The sequence below is a fragment of the Mirounga angustirostris genome, unplaced genomic scaffold (assembly GCF_029215605.1).
Source record: "Mirounga angustirostris isolate CCGP_5_RB_7025 unplaced genomic scaffold, mMirAng1.0.hap1 SCAF_11, whole genome shotgun sequence".
In the NCBI taxonomy this organism is placed as follows: Eukaryota; Metazoa; Chordata; class Mammalia; order Carnivora; family Phocidae; genus Mirounga; species Mirounga angustirostris.
The window spans coordinates 40,424,753-40,442,501 of NW_026991719.1; the positions used below are offsets into that span (position 1 = coordinate 40,424,753).

A 17,749-nucleotide genomic window follows, 5' to 3' on the forward strand; every position below is an offset into this window, starting at 1 on the left:
AATAAATAAATATATTTTTTAAAAAGACAAGCAATGTATTACTATTATTATTAAATCATTAAATTAGTTTGGACCTTATGGTCTCCCTGAAAGCATTTTGGAGTTTCTCAACTTGGGTACTACTGACATTTTGGGCCAGATGATTCTTTGTTGTGGGTGGCTGTCCTGTGCATTGCAGGATGTTAAGCAGCATTCTTGGCCTCCATCCACTAGATACCAGAAGCACTGCACACTCCCTGCCAATTGGGACAACCAAAAATGTCTCCAGACATTGCCAAATGTCTCCTGAGGGGCAAAATCACCCCCCAGTGAAGAACCACTGTTCTAAATATATGCATGCAGGCAGGCTCCTCTCCACACTCACGTCCAGCTGCCTTCTGCTTTGTTCATTTCTACCATAAGGACCTGAACAACTAAAAACTCGCCTCCCCAAGTTCCCCTGCACTGCGTGTCACCTCTTCCTGCCTGGAGGAGACTGGGGAGGCTGGATGTATCCCAGTCATCTTGCCTCCACCAGGCAGCAAATGTGTATCTGAAACACAAGGGCAGTGCCCTGGAAAGACGGAGTGCCCGGACACCCGATTGTAGAGGGAGCCGTGGTACCAGCTGAGGGCCATTAGCTAAGACAGAAAGCTATTTGTTTAAACTCATGTTTGCCAGGTTGTTCTGCTATTGGCAACCAAAGGCATTACTAACGGACACAATTAGAAAACAAAACCAAACAAATATTTACCTTTGTGAGTTATTACAAGCCAACCCCTCTTGTAGCCATCACCCAGTTCAGGCAACGGAATTTTGCCAGCCCCCCTGGAAGACCCCCTCTATGTTGCATCCTACTTTCAAGGCCCTTCCTTCACCCAAACGTAACCACCAGCCTCATTTTATAGTAATCGTTTTTCCTGCATTTCCTTACAGCTTGATCACCTAATGTATACACCCTGACACTACTGCTTGGTTTTGTCCATTTTTAAATTTAGTTTTTGAAATGCCTTTTTTTTTTTTTTAACATCTTGTTTACTGCCTGGACTCCTCATCTGTTCCTTTCTGTCAGCTCTTTCCACAATGCCTATCGTTTACTCCTCTCATTTCTAAATTTTCCAATCCTGATGTATACAGTTCTTTCCTAACTTCTTCCATTTTCGGAGTTTTTTTTTTTTAAAGATTTTATTTATTTGAGAGAGAGAGAGCGCACAAGCGAGTGAGCCAGGGGTGTCGGGGGTAGGGGGGAGGGAAGAGCAGAGGGAGAGGGACAAGCAGACTCTGCGCTGAATGCAGAGCCCGATACGGGACTCCATCCCATGACACCGAGATCACAACCCACGCGGAAACCAAGAGTCCGATGCTCAACCAACTGAGCCACCCAGGCACTCCCTGAATTTCCTTTAGCGTCTACTGGAATATTAGTAATATTCTGCTTTGTACCCTATTTTGCTGATATTACTTAATTATATGCAACTTTATTATTCAGAGGGGCTATCCTCATTTTTTCTTACAATATGCTTGCATGAAGTCCGATCTCAATCTACTTCTGCTGCTCATTTTAAGTGAGGTGGGGAGGGGAAGACCCAGACTAGCTTTCCTCGTTTCACGGCTCTAGGGCTCCCTCTGCTGGTTTTACATTGAAGTACTGAAAATGTGGCCTCTGAGTGTAGCCACCCCCTCAATACTCATGAAATCTACTTCCTCTGGTCTCTTCCTCCACTGGTATCTGAGCTTTCTTTCTCCTTAAAGCCCTGTCACTGCAGGGTCTGTGGTCCTTAGCAGTTTATTTTTAGGGAGTGGCTCTGTCCTTCCAGAAAGGTTTTCACCAGGTATTTTTTGAGAGCCCTGAGGGCTCGGGCCACCTTGGCAGCCTCGCACCTCCTCCAATGTCCTCGTTGTCACCCACAGATTGGAGCCTGTAAAGTGCCTCCCAGCTTTAACTGTTGTTATTCGATATGCCTACAAAGTTCTTTACTCCAAGTGGGGACCCCTCCTTTTGGATGTGAATACTTGGGGGGAAGTTCCCTGGCAGTCAAAATGATCAGAGGGCCCCCCTCTTCTCCCCTCTGTTTCCTCCTGCACAGCTGCTGTATCCTACCTCTGAGTCTCGCCACTGCTGGTGGTTTGACCCCAGCAGATAATATTTGGGGATTCATGGGTACTCTGTCAGCTAGCTGCATTTCTGTGTTTTTTCTTTTGCTGCCCTGCTTCCTCCATTTCTGTTAGGGATTAAGGAAAATTCTAAAACTACACTGTCCCCCTCATGCTTTCCTTCTCAAAAGTTTAATTCATTTATTGAGAGGAAGCAAAGAACAATTTGGATAGGACAGATGTTGACTCTATCATGAGGCTGCTCCACGTAATTACACATCCACTGCTCAAATCACTATGGGGGGCAATGCCAGAAGCTAGAGTTCCTGGAGGGCACGTCATCTTCATAACACAAGACACAAGGTCAGTCTCTTTCACCCATCCCTAAATACAGCTTATCAGGTAACACAACAGGAAAAACCTTTAGGGATTTGGCTAAAAAACTCTTATTTTCTGGATTATTTATTACATAAACAGTATCTGGGGTGCCTTCCAGAAAACTTGTGAGGGTAAATTTATCTGTCAAAGATGAATGGATAAAGAAGATGTGGTATATATATACAATGGAATATTATGCAGCCATCAAAAGGAATGAGATCTTGCCATTTGCAAGGACGTGGATGAAACTGGAGGGTATTATGCTGAGCGAAATAAGTCAATCAGAGAAAGACATGTATCATATTATTTCACTGATATGAGGAATTCTTAATCTCAGGAAACATACTTAGGGTTGCTGGAGTGGTGGGGGGTGGGAGCGATGGGGTGGCTGGGTGATAGACACTGGGGAGGGTATGTGCTATGGTGAATGCTGTGAATTGTGCAAGACTGTTGAATCACAGACCTGTACCTCTGAAACAAATAATACATGTTTAAAAAAAAAAGATGATGATAGCCGGAGGGGAAGAATGAAGGGGGGGAAATCGGAGGGGGAGATGAACCATGAGAGACGATGGACTCTGAGAAACAAACTGAGGGTTCTAGAAGGGAGGGGGGTGGGGGGGATGGGTTAGCCCAGTGATGGGTATTAAGGAGAGCACATATTGAATGGAGCACTGGGTGTTATACGCAAACAATGAATCATGGAACACTACATCAAAAACTAATGATGTAATGTATGGTGATTAACATAATATAATAAAAAAAATTTTATCTGTCAACTTGACTAGGCCACGGGGGCCTCAGATATTTGATTAAACATTATTCTGGGTTTGTCTGTGAGGTTTTGGATGAGATTACCATTTGAATCAGAAGACTTAGTAAAGCAGATAGCCCTGCCCAAGGTGGGCGGGACTCATCCAGTCAGTTGAAGGCCAAGTAAGGAAGAATTTGCGCTTGCTGCCTGTCTTTCAGCTGGGACAATTGTCCCCTCCTGTCTTTGGACCCAGACTGGAACTACACCATTGGCTCTCCTAGTTTTCAGGCCTTTGAACAGCATATCTTGGGACTTCTCAGCCTCCATCATTACATGAACCAATTCTTTATATTCACTGAACCTCTTTTCTTACTTTCTCGCTCTCTCTCTGTACACACACACACACACACACACACAACCTATTTATTCTGTTTCTCTGAAGAACCCAGACTAATATAAAACCTTTATTCTAGTAGTTTATTATTATGTGACATAAGAATTATCTTGTTTGGGGGCACCTGGATGGCTTAGTCGGTTAAGCGTCTGACTTGGCTCATCTTGAGGGTCCTGGGATAAAGCCCCTCGTCGGGCTCCCAGTTCCCTCTCCCTCTGCCCCTCCCCCTGCTCGTATATGCTCACTTGCTCTCTCTCAAATAAATAAAATCTTAAAAAAAGAATTATCTTGTTTTAACCCAATGTTGAAGAAAAACTAACAATGCTAATAATAACAACAATTACTAAGGACTAACCATGAAGCAGGCACTATGATAAACATTTTATTTAGTCCTCATCCCTAGGTGGGGAGTACTATCATTTCCCCTAATTCAGAGATGAGAAAACAGGCCACAGCATCAAAACTCCTAAAATCTCAGTGGTTGAACCCAAGCGAAGTTTTAGCCATTACTCATATGACATGTCTGCTGGGGGTTGGCACCGGAAGCCTCTGGTCACATCAGTCACTCGGGGACTCCAGACTGGTGGAGGCTAATCTCAAAGAACAGAGCACAGGGCTGGCAGCCCAGGAGACATAGGAGCCCAGGACTTTATCACAGGGTCCTGGCAGGAAAGAGATAACACCCTCCAACTGAGCAATTTGAGAAGTATTTAGTGAAGGGATTGTTTATGGAAATGTGGGCAGAGTACGGGAAAACCACAAGAGAGAGGACAGTACGTGCCGCTGAAAACAGGGACTATCCTATGCTATCTCTAAGCCCAGAGGGTCCAGAGAAGGCGAGGCTGCCTGAACCAGGAGCTGTGTAGAGAGGGTCACCTGATGGGATCTATGTCCTTTGATCAAGGGACACAGGGGGCCCACAAGATCCTGCATCTCCACCCTCCTTCCAGTCTTCCACTGGTGCTCCCCTGTGGACAAATCCAATGGGAAACCAGAAGGCAAAGGAACCTTTGAAATCTTCCATACAAATCAGCCTCCTGGCACCCAAAGGAGGGCGGAGAAGGGTAGTGTGTAAATCTGGAGGGGAAAACAGAAACCAGCCCACATAGCCGCCAATGGGTTATGAGAACTTAACACACAGCCAAGTCCAAAGATTTAGTGAAGCGGGGGGTTGAGCGCCATGATTGTCAAGAGCCCTTTTGACTTTAAACACCGTTTTCCTGAAATACTACAATTAGCAGTAGTAAAACAAAACAATAATGTACAGCTAACTCACTTACCTATGACAAGAAAGGCTAGCTTATACAGTTAATACTAATAACAATTAACACTTAACATGGCCCCGGTCTGAATTTGGCTGCTCTGACTTTCAATTTCTCATTCTCCCTGCCCATCACTTTATAAATCAAGGCAGGGACCCCCATGCACCCCTCCTGAGCCAGCCTGTGCCCAAGCAAGAGGAGCAGCATGGGTGCGGACAACCGGAAGATGACGGAGGGAGTGACAGACTGGGTGAGTGGCTTCTCAAGGTGGAGAGTAAATGGACTGCTCCCCCCACAGTGGGACCCTTGAAATCAGGGAGAGCAGGGTCCCAAGGGCTGTCTCTAACTGGACACGGACTAAGAAATGACAATTAATTGACTGAAGCATCTAAAAAGGAGTGGGGAAAAATAAAATGACAGATGTAGGAAGAAGGAAAATTCAAGAACCTGAATTTGCTCATTCAACGAACGAACTTAGCCTGAACACTTCATCTGTGTACTAAAGAGCACTTAGCACTTGCAAACACTCACTACAAACTGGCAAGTATTGTTATGTACAAAACAGGCTTAACTGAAGAGCTGTGGGAGCGAGTAAGTGAGGGAGTAAGGGCAGAGTGTGTAGGCGGGTGGCTTACTGGAACTGAGTCTCAAAGGACAAGCAAGAGACTGAGCAGCCTGGGTGATGCAACTAAAGAATTACTCTCTGACAAGACCGATCACAGATTCTGAAGCCTGTGAGTAGGCCTGATCGACTCAAGGGGTGTAAAAGTGACAGAATTAAAATGAGAGGAATCAGTTCATAATGGTTCATGGGAAGGAAGAGCAACTCACTTTCTCTGGTAGCTGCTAGAGATGCGCTCTGGGTGGGAAATGTACGTTGTCCTTTGCTGAACCATGGGTCCCTCTAAAGTAATGGTCCACGTGGCACCCTTGACACCAGAAGGGAGATGGCTGCGGGTCACAGAACCACCTACACCACCCCACACATATGGTGTCCCCTTCCACGGCAAGACCGGAAGACTGGGGTCTCGAGCCAAATATGATGTAATCAGGGACAAGGACTCGGATTCCTTCATATCAGTCAAGACCGCTACATATCCTGATACTGGAATTTTGGTTTGATGCACCAGGCACGAGAAGTCAATTTGGTCTTATGGTCCCTTCTAACTCTGCACTTAAGTTTTTCTCTCTTTTATAGCCCAAGTTTTCAAATAACAGATTTTTAGGAAGCTGGTAAAAGACTTTTAATTTACAAAAACAGTTTACATTTCAGAAAGATTTCCATTAAAAAGCAGTTAAAGTTAATGTCCTGGTGTTTAATAAGTTTAAACTTTCAATTTTCTAGAACTTTCATTTATATAAAACCCTTACTGTGCCAATCTTCACAGGCCAAATAACAACGGTGTGTCATGGTGATGCCTTCCACTAATTTCTACCACAGCATGGATACATTAAAATGAAGTAAACAATTAGGAAGATAATCTGAAAAAATAAGCCTTTCTATCCAATTAAATGAAGCAACACTAATAGGTCAGAAAACAGTATCAATGAACTTTATATTACACTAACCTCCCTTTGCTTATTGGTGGTAGTAGTTGAAGAAGTTAGTGATAAAGTTACAGATGAGGGGGCACCTGGGTGGCTCAGTCAGCTAAGCATCTGACTCTTGGTTTTGGCTCAGGTCATGATCTCAGGGTTGTGAGATCAAGCCCCACATCGGGCTCCATGCTCCGCGGGGAGTCTGCTTGAGATTCTCTCTCTCTCCCTCTGCCCCTCTACCACCCCCCTCAAATAAATAAATCTTTTTAAAAAAAGTTACAGATGAGTATAGTTAGTAACATATTTTCAGAGAGACTAAACACCTTTCTTAGACTTATGCTGAATCTTTTTCTGAATAGACACATATTTGGAGATAGTCATAGACACTGTAGTATGAAAATAATAAAGCTATTTTTTGGAGTGCTCTTTAGAAACATGCTTGAATTAAGTGATGACCTGTTAGTTATTTATTACTATTTCTTTAAAGATTTTATTTATTTATTTGAGAGTGAGAGAAAGAGAGAGAGAGAGAGCGTGCACATGAGAGGGGGGAGGGTCAGAGGGAGGAGACTCCCTGCTTGTTCCATTAATTTCTTCCTGGGACTCGATCCCGGGACTCCAGGATCATGACCTGAGCTGAAGTCAATTTGGTCTTATTTCCCTTCTAACTCTGCACTTAAGTTTTTCTCTCTTTTATAGCCCAAGTTTTCAAATAACAGATTTTTAGGAAGCTGGTAAAAGACTTTTAATTTACAAAAACAGTTCTCCCCACTGTACCATGCCTCGTGGGAGCCCTCCAGATCAGTGTGATGATAGAAATGTTCTCTGTGGGGAGAATCTTAGTATCTTTAAAATCATTACTGTCCAGAATGTTAGAGGGCATCATAGATGTTGAGAAGACCTTTCCACCTCCACTACTGGGACAGCACCCTCTCTTTCTCTGTAAGTTCTTTGCTGACGATGTCCTCTCAATGGCTGACATCAGAGGAAGGAAGAGCTGTAACTATTTTATGTGAACTGATTTAATTATAGGTTCCAACTTGGAAAAGGGAGGGTTTTCTTGTTTGTTCTTGAGCTGCAGAGCAGGGCGGGCATATAATAATTCCACTTTTAAGAGGTGGCTCGACTGACACTCAAAAAGTACAAGGTAAGAGATTTATGAATAGGAACCAGGTCACAGTGTGCTGTTATGCAGGAACACTGAGCAAAAGAGGAGGTTACAAAGGACAGTACATTCACTGCAGGTACCGGTGTGCACTTCCACTAAGAAAAGGTCTTGTTTAAATGAAATGATATAATTTCCTAAATGAAGGAGAAAGCACCACACCGAGGAAGAAGACGGGCTAAGTGTAAAAATTATGGCCATATTAGACATTCTAAAATGAAAGACAAAAGGGAAATACAGGCAGAAGCAACCCAAGTGTCCGCTGTGGACAGATGCGTAAACAGAATGTGGTGCAGGTGCAGGGGAATATTACTCAGTCTTGAAAAGGAAGGAAGCTCCGACACCGTGCTACCACACAGATGAACCACGAAGACACTACGTGGAGTGAAATAAGCCAGACACAAACAAACTTCTATAAAGTAGCTAAAATTTGTGATGTATTTTTTAGCACAATACGAAAATAATAATAAGATGCTAAAATTTGTGATGTATTTTTTAGCACAATACGAAAATAATAAGGGGGCGCCTGGGTGGGTTAGTTGGCTAAGCATGTGCTTTCGGCTCAGGTCATGATCCCGGGGTCCTGGGATCGAGCCCCACGTCAGGCTCCTTGCTCCGCGGGAAGCCTGCTTCTCCGTCTCCCCCTGTCCCTCCCCTGCCCATGCGCACATGCACACACGCAAGTCCTCTCTCCCCCCTCAAATAAATAAAATCTTAATAACAAAACCAAAAGGGAAATGCACACCTTTCTTGGAAAAGCCCTCTAACTCTGTTAGACCACTTCCTGATCTCTTCCTCCATCATTCCATGCTGACTCTACAATCTCCGTCTACTGCAACCAAAGTCGCTGGTTGCTCTGAACATTTTAAGACTGAAATAATGGAATGCCATGGTGACAAAGCCAAATATGCAAAATACCTGGGTCAGTGGCAGAGATAATCGCTCCAAAGAAGAGACAATCTGTGTAGTAAAATTTATCCGAGAGCTGCCCCACAATCTTCATGAGCTTCACCACACCATACATGAGGTTTCTGTAAGGAGGGAAGGTAAACTGTGTCAGAAGAGAAAACGAAAACCCTCCTCACTGAGTAGGCTGGCCAATGTGCAAGCAGCGTAGCCCGGAATGCTGTGCACTGCAAGGGTGCTCCGTGAAAACCCTGGGCGGCTGTTGTCGTTGGGCGCTTATCAGGAACACGTGCAAATAAGACTTTGGCACCAAGTAATGGTTAGCAGTCAACGCCATCTTGCTGAAACAGGTGAACACTACTCCATTGCTTAAAGTCGTGCTCACTTACCACTATCAAGTATGGGCCTCGATTAGCAACAACTTTAAGGCGTCTGAAGCAGCTGGGTAATGGAGGAGAAGGCAAGGGAGGGGAAAGACCGCTTCACAGTGTGTAATCGCTGGCTTGTACAAAACGGACAGGATTCTAAGGCAGTGTGTTTAAAGCTGTGGAAATGAGCATGCGCTGGACGAGCTAGAGAGAAAAACAGATACGGGCAGGCCACGGAGATCCAAGTGACCAACCTTCTCTGCCAAGAATTATTTCAAAAAAAAAAAGGGAAAAGGAGCAAAACCCTGTAAACATCCTAGTAAAGTCTCAGTATACCCATCAGTATAGGGGGACCTCTCATTCTCTGCAGGGGTTAAGGCAGGCCAGCAGGGGCCCTTCTCGTGCCATGCAGGGTGTGACATGGTCCAAGACAGATTCCCAAGTTAAACAGTTCCACTTGGCTGGGGCACATTTCCTACCAGAGAGCTTAGAAAATGGGAGGAGTGAGGAGTGTTAAAAGGCCTAGTACATGTCACTAAGGGTGTGTGTGTGCGTGTGCGTGTGTGCGTGTGCATGTGGTGTGGCAGCTGCAGGGGTTAGGGGAATAAAAATAACAACAGAATAGATTCACTGTACCCTACAGCTAACACTCTAATAATAATATTCTTGCCACTTAAGGACCACGCCGTGGCTCACCTGCTCAACTCTGTATCCCGGGCACCGAGAACAGACTGACTAAGCTAGGAGCTCGGGAACTGTTTCCAGAATGGAATTCTTTGGAGAATACATAGCGAGAACTCAGTGCTTCCCTACTGTGGGCCGGGCTCTGTTCCAGACACTTAAACAGTTCAATTTCGATTCCCAGTAACTGTGAGGCAGATGTGATTTGCCTTTTGTTGCCTGTTGAAGGCTTCTTTGCCCTTCCTTTCAGACATTTCCTGAAACTACACCTGCTTCTCCATTTCCTTCGACCACAAATAGACTTGGGCACGGGGCTGCTCTCTGGCAACCTTTTCCCATCTTGCCACCAATACCGGTCAGCTAACCTGTCACTCTTCAGTGGCTTGTCTCTCTCAAAGGACAAGTCCAAGCCCCTCCTATTTGGGCGACTCAAAAGGCCCTTGGCCTTTTATCTCCTCCAGCTTTCCTGCTCATTTTTTTTTTTAAAGATTTTATTTATTTGACAGAGAGAGACACAGCGAGAGAGGGAACACAAGCAGGGGGAGTGGGAGAGGGAGAAGCAGGCTCCCCGCAGAGCAGGGAGCCCGATGCGGGACTCGATCCCAGGACCCCGGGACCATGACCTGAGCTGAAGGCAGTCACTTAACCAACTGAGCCACCCAGGCGCCCCCTGCTCATTTTTTAAAAAGTAACTAAGGTCCGTACTTTACTCCGATTTCCTTAAGCTTTTACCTAATGTCCCTTTTCTGTTCCAGGACGCCATCGAGGATCCCACATGACACTTAGTCATCATGTCTCTTTAGTATCCTCTTGGCTGGGACGATCTCTCCAACTCTGTGGTTTTGATGACCTTGGCAGTTTTGAGGAATAGCGGTGGGGTATTTTGTAGAACGTGCCTCAATTGGGACTTATCTGATCATTTTATTTTTTTTCCTCTTCTCACGATTACACCGAGGTAGTATGTTTTGGGGAGGGAAAGGGCCATTCTCATCACAAACATCAAGGGTGCAGAGTATCAGCGTGATTTACCACTATTGCTGCTGATCTTGATCATCTGGCTGAGGTGGTGTCTGTCGGGTTTTCCCCACTGTAAAGCTACGTTTTCTTCCTCCTTTTTCCCTGATGTCCTCTGTGGGAGGACGTCACTAGGCACAGCCCGCAATCAAAGCGGGAGGGGGCATAAGCTCCCTCTCCTGCGGGGTGGGGTGGGGGGGTCGACATAAATTATTTGGAATTCTTCTGCACAGGAGATGGGTTACTTCTCTACCACGTATTTATTCATCCAATCATTTATTAACATTGGTAGAGACTCAGATGTTTACTTTATAGTTTGGGTCCAGTACAATGTTACTTATTTTGTCGTTCTTTGGCCATTGGCCTTAGGGGAGCCTTCAGGTTGGCTCTGTGTCTCTTTGACACGCCCCAAGTCCTTTTGTTTGTTTTCTGGGCGCTTCCTTACTTCTTGGCACTATGATATGCTCCATTCTTATCTTGTATATTTGCTGCCCCAGCCCTAGAATCGGCCATTTCTGCAAAGTGCAGGAACCAAGATCTGGGGACTAGGTGTAAATTTTTTCATTTTAATTTACCTTAATCTTAATTTAAATAGCTACACATGGCTAACAGCTACCACGCTGCACAATGTAGCCCTAGATCTTAACTGCCATCATCATAAACATCGAAATCCTGGACTCTGGTGGTTGTCAGGGGTTGGGGGTGGGGGAAATGGGGAGATGTTGCTCAAAGCATACAAACCTCCAGTTAGAAGAGTAACAACTTTGGGGATCTGAGGTACATCATGGTGACTGTCGGTAATAATACTACATCATATACTTGAATTTTGCTAAGACGGTAGGTCTCAAACGTTCTCATCACAAGAAAGAAATGGTAACTATGTGACAGGATGAAGGCAGTAGCTAATACTAGGGTGGTAATGATTTTGCAATTTATAAATATATCAAATCAACACATTGTCCACCTGAAACTCACACAATGTAATATGTCAATTGTATCTCAATATAGCTGGGGAAAACACTGGACTCTGCGGGCCCCTGTGGATCTCATCTCTTTGGAAAAGTATGTTAGTTTGATTAATGACAAAGAGTAACTTACCCAATAATGAAGCAGGAAACGGCAGTCCCCAAGAAAGCATAAGCCAGAATAGACCCAAGATTTCTGAAAAAGTGTCTCTGGATAAAACAAGAGGCAGGAATCACATTGTGATTTCTAGTATTGAGCATAAGAAACACAACAAAAGTCTCTTAAAAGTGAAACTTGACTTACGGCTTCCATTATAACAAGTAATAACTGAAGTTACTCCGGAATAAAGCTATTTAGCTATAAACATTGTGGTTTTAAAATATCCCTAGTCCTATTAATCACTGAGCAAGCAAGCAAGGGCTTAGTAAATTTCAGAGAAAACTACTCTGATTATATTAAGTTACACTGAGAAAGTGTATGTGAGTGTGAGTGTAACAGTGTGTGTGTGTGAGTGTGTGTGTGTAAGTAGACCGATCGTTTTCATAGATCTAACCCAAACTATTTTACTCTTTTACTCTAGTGATTCAGCAAGTCACTTCCAGGTCTAGTGTACCTTAGAAGATCATTATAGATAGAAGTTTGAAAATGATGAAGTATGAAAGTGCTGCCTAAGGGGCTTTCTGCTTAATTCAGTATCAGAAAACTGTGCTAAGTATCTGGCCTCATGGCATCTGAAGTGTCTCCTGATATTCTTCTGGATTAATCTTTGGAGCCTGGGAAAGAGGGCCAATAGAGATGGAAATGGAGAAATGAAAAATAGATAGTTCCATGTAAGATGGGCAAATTTATAAGTTTATATATATGTATATAAGCATATATACTTATACCAACACAAGATCTAGCAATTATTCAGAAAGAGATGGTAAAATTGCAATCCTCTCAATGCTTCTGTACATTCACTGGTTACCTTAACACACACACACACACACACACACACGAATTTACTTCTCATAAAGTCATTAAGCCTGTGGGATATTCTGATGGGGAAAATCCCTGTTCCTGGGACCTTAAGGCACGGTTCTTACTCCTCAAGGCACAGGCTGTTCTCATTGGACAATCAGAACTATTTCACAAAACCAGACAAACAAAAACCCCAAAACAACCTAATATGATAGGGGCCGGGAAGACTTTATTTAAAAATTTTAAAAGGCGAGGCACCTGAGTGGCTCAGTCGTTAAGTGTCAGCCTCCGGCTCAGGTCATGATCCCAGGGTCCTGGGATCGAGCCCCGAGCCCCGCGTTGGGCTCCCTGCTTGGTGGGAAGCCTGCTTCTTCCCTCCCCACACCCCCTGCTTGTGTTCCCTTTCTCACTCTGTCAAATAAATGAATAAAATATTAAAAAAATAAAATGTAAATAAAATAAATTTAAAAGGCAAGAGAGTCCCAGTGTGCCAGCTGAGCGACATCAGGGAAGAACAGGGTCTAGGAAGAACTCAGCATGGATCAAGTAGCCACCAGGAAATGTGACCACATAGAGGGCTGTGGGTATCCTCTGGCCAGCATTCTAAGCAGACAATCTGAGGCCTTAGCTTCAGCCTTCCCCAGGGCTTGGCCCTTCCTGAGGCTGTGAAGAAGGTGTCAAGGAATGCCTAGTGCCCCTAAGCCACCTGCTCAGAAGACAATCCTTCAGGGGCTTGCCACACCAACAGTCACCAAATGAGGGTGCTGCGTGTATATATTATGGACATGTTATGTTTGCCTTTTAAGTCAGTCACTGTCCCCAGTCTTTTTTAAATGTATTTAGCCACTCGTGTTTCAAAAAAATTAGATTTCAGAAAGAAAAAAAAAGGAATCAACATCTATGAGCCTAATTGCCTTTAAAAGCTCAATCAAGGGCTTAAATCAGGGAGGGTTAGGAGTCCATCAAGATAGATGTGAGACCAAGGAAACTCATGTGAAGTATCCAGGAACACATTTTAATCCCAGAATTGCTTTACCTTGCCATTTGGCTCTCTTTTAGGTAAACCATCTCTATGGTTGGTTTGAATACATTAAGTAAATTCATATTCATATTTGCCAAAACAAAAAATCAGGAATATAAGAGCTGTGGATTCTCCTCCTGGAAGGTTAGATCTCAGGGAACGTGGGCTGCCGAAGATCTGGTAATGCTTGTGGGGCCCCAGGGAGGAAGGGGGTCCGTGTGCTGGGCAGCCCAGCTCTGAGCTCATAGCTGCTCCAGAGCCTGCACACGACAGGCGGGTCTCAGGGTCGTATGAGAGGGACGAGTTCGGACTAGAGCCTGCTGGAACCTTTATTATGCCTGTGCCGCGCTCGAGGGCATCTCGATTTTAGGGCGTGCTGGATACGGGTCCCCGGAGTGGGTGTGGGAGGGGCGATGCAAAGTGCACCCTTTGGTGCGCTTGTGCGACGTCATGGGCTGGAAGGAAGTGGGAATGAGGGAGGTCCGGGACCAACCCGGAGAAGAGAGCCCGCGTGTTAGTAGAACGATGGGTCTGTGCTTCAGATTGCGTTTGCAGGTAAAGCCGACTCTGAGCCCTAGTCTGTGGGCCTGGGGAGAAACTAGATATTGCGGGTGGTCGAGGGGTCCAGATGTGGGGGGATCAGGTGTGCACTACAGCTCCTGGGCCTGCCGCGGGCAGGACGGGCCGGGAGACCTGGGTGTAGGTGCGAGGCAGGTGAGGGTGCACCTCTAGCAGGACCAGCATCATTAAGATGCCTTCTCAGCCGCACTCTGGCTGCGCAGGGGGGCGGGGGGGTCGCAGTGCGCAGGCGCAAGGGTTGGCTGCACACAGAGCGTGCTGCTTTTCGCGCTCATCAGTGGCGTAGCGAGTCCCCGCGCGGAGAGCCTGGGCACAGACGCCAGACCTCCACCCCCTCCACGCGGCCACGGCGCCGGATGCGCGTCTTTGCCCGGGCCAGCCCACGTCGGGAGGAGCGGCTCGGCGTCAGTGCGGACGTCGGAGAAGCCGACTGCACGCTGCCCAGGGATTCTCTCGTGGTCTCATTTGTCTCAGAGATTGTTCCAGCGCACATGTGAGGGTGTTTTCCATCACAAATTTGTTTGAAAAGGAACGAGTGAAAATATTTTAAATGGGCAACGATAGGTGTTTGAATGATTTGTGATAATGGACTAGGGCCTTTGAAACTTATCTTAAATGTGTATTTCTTGATCAACAAAGATATCTTTGACCCATTTAAATAAAAGCAGTTATCACACACACATAAATTAGGAATATAAATCTGCCACTTCAAATACACCCATAACATATTCTAAAATGACACACACACATACATACACACATACACACACAATTAGCCATCGCCATTCATATTTGCTGATATGAACTGGAATTTTACACCTTGAAAAGAAAGGTGGACCATGTCACTTATTTGTGTATTATTACACCAAGTGCTTGACTCTCGACTTCACAGTTTACAAAGTACTTTCACACAGAGTAGCCCATCCAATTCTCACGAAGGTGCTCTGGGGACCACTGTGCATGAGAGGCATCTAAGGCTCGAAGGTGTGGAGTGAGCCGCCCGGAGTCACGCATCTGCCAAACAGCAGCACCAGACCTGGAAAGTGGGTCTTCCGAGCGCAGAGCATTACACTCACACCAGCTACCCTTCTCGACTCCTACCACATCCTTTTAGGGAAGAAAGTACGGCATCTCCTAGTCCTAGTCCTGGCTGCTAGTGGAATCCTAGGTCTTTCATCTTCTTCTTAATTGGCCAGTCACGTGTGGTTGCCACGGCCATGACTGGTTCAGTCTCCCCTACTTTTCCCTCTCCGTTCCAGGCCAGCAAAAAGAGACAAAGGAGATGGCATGCCCTGGTAAAGGCTTCAAGAATATGAGCCTAAAACAGATCAGGATGAGAAGGTGCGCCATTCTAAGACTTGCATTTCTACTCCTCCTCCCATTCCTCACTGGGTAATGTTACCATGAGACACAGAGCCACAGAGCCAGAGAGACCGAGACAGAGTAAGCTTGGTGGGAGAAGTGTGCAGAACACGAAGGCGCCTACAGGTGAATTCTTTCCCTGACAACAGGCCCCACAAGCAAACGGAGCTGTAGCACAAAATCAAAGCTAATTCTGATGATATTTTTTCAAGTTGAAAAACAAACAAACAAACAAACAAAGGCCCGTGTCCACATGACAACTATAGGTGCGTAGGTCAAAGGGTCTGAATATATCTGTTTCCATACCCGCAGTCAAGTGGTGGAATGGTTATTACACATTTAATTGACGGCAGCTTTAATCACAGATGGCAAAACCATCTCCAAACCAACTATTTCAGTGCCACCCTAAGGACTATTTAAAAAGGAAAGAGACTGAAGTGCTAGCAGACAGCCCGAAAGACTGGCACTGCAAAAACAACTTAAATTGCTAACTGGCAAAGCCTGTTATTTGTTTTTCTTCTGGGAAAATGAGGCTGACAGAGGGAAGGCTCTGCAGAACCTAAAGTGTTTTTCAGCCAGTAGAATGGCTTTCACAACCAGTGATTTGGTGTCATTTTAAAGCAACTATGACCTTGATGATACATTAAGATTATTTAAGATATCAAATTAGTCCTCACCCATTTGATCTGATAAGGAATTCCCAAATTCTTCACTTAGAGAATAACATTGCTTATACCCATAAAATCATCTCCTATCTGTGACGTGTCAGTAGCTGACATATAGATTTAGATACTTTGACAACCCCATAGAGTAGGCAGGAAAAAGATACATCTTTTGGTACAGAAAACCTAAATCTGGAGGGAGAGTAGGATAGATAGGTATAGCTTTTTTTTTTTAACTTTTTATTTTGGAGTAATTATAAATTCACAGAAATTGCAAAGATAGTATAGAGGGGTCCTGTGTACCTTCACTAAGTTTCCTCCACCGGTTATACCTTATATAACCATAGTGCAAGATCAAAACCAGGAAACTGACATCGGGACAAAGTGTGTGACTAGTTCTGTGTCATTTTATCATATGTGTAGATTCATGGATCCACTGCTGTGATCAAGACGCAGAACTGTGCCATCACCACCAAGACCTCCTTTACAGTCACACCCCCCTCACCTCCAATATCCCTAACCCATGGCAACCACTAATTTGTTCTTCATCCCTATACTTTGATCATGCCTAGAATGTTATATAAATGAAATCATACAGTACGTGACCTTTTGAGGTTAGATTTTTTTTACTCAGCATAATGACTTTGATGTCCATCCGAATTGTTGTATCAGTAGTTCCATTTTATTGCCGAGTAGTAGTCCACGGTATGGCTGTGTGTTTAACCGTGCACCTATGGCAAAACATTTTGGTTGTTTCCAGTTTGGGGCTATTACAAATAAATGCTATGAGCAATTACATACGGGCTTTTGTGTGAACGCAAGTTTTCACTTCTCTGGGAGAAGTCCTCAGGAATGAAATTGTGGGGTCATACGGTAATTTCAACTTCAGCTTTGCAAGAAACCATGAAACTGCTTTCCAGAGCGGCCACGCCAGCTTATATTCCTACCGGTGACATAGGAGCACTCCAGATTTTAAAACAGAGCTGAATCACTGATGATGAGACAACTATAATCTCTGAGTGGGTGCAGAACACAGTAATAAGCAATGTGGGAGAAGGGAAAAACTAGAAAATTATGTAGGTACTTTAACACAGAGATCCCCATACTTTAAGAAATACTGGCAAAAACCTCTTACCTTCTTTAGACTGTAGCCAGCGTGGAAAATAATTGGAGGCAGAAGGATGTTGAAAAAGACCTCTGGATCAAACGTTACCTGAAAGTTTAAAAAGAAAAAAGTCGGGGGGGGGGGTGTCTGACTGGCTCAGTTGGTACAGCAAGCGACTCTTGATCTCAGGATCATGAGTTCAGGCCCTGAGTTGGGCATGAAGCCTACTTAAAAAAAAAAGAGAGAGAAAAGTCAATTTCTAGTTTAATACCAGTTGGTGCTATATTATCTGCTTAATATTTTCAGCCACTGACTAAAGTTTGAATATTCGAAGCAAATAAGATAAATGTGAGAAATCGTGGACTCGTCACAAGAGAGATGCCACAGTTCCCCCTGTGGACGGCCATGTTCTTCTCCATATAGCACTCTGACTCCTGCTCTTCGTGTGTTGTTTAATATATATTAAGAAATAACAGTTGGGGCGTCTGGGTGGCTCAGTTGGTTAAGTGACTGCCTTTGGCTCAGGTCATGACCCTGGAGTCCCCGGATCAAGTCCCGCA

At 44.7% G+C, this 17,749-nt stretch overlaps 1 protein-coding gene across 2 annotated transcripts in view; it reads right to left on the minus strand.

Moving 5' to 3' along the window:
* The window catches only part of SLC9A7 (solute carrier family 9 member A7), a 134,849-nt gene that overhangs the window by 54,712 nt on the left and 62,388 nt on the right, over nucleotides 1-17,749 (minus strand). For both annotated transcript variants that reach the window (XR_010406094.1, XM_045876668.3), the window contains exons 3-5: nucleotides 17,220-17,297; nucleotides 11,633-11,709; nucleotides 8,484-8,596 (exon numbers count right to left, since the gene is read on the minus strand). Coding sequence is in view for 1 of the 2 variants with exons in the window: in XM_045876668.3 (XP_045732624.1) it covers nucleotides 8,484-8,596; nucleotides 11,633-11,709; nucleotides 17,220-17,297 (268 nt within the window). In the remaining variant the exon portion in view is untranslated. The remainder of the gene's footprint in view (nucleotides 1-8,483; nucleotides 8,597-11,632; nucleotides 11,710-17,219; nucleotides 17,298-17,749) is intronic.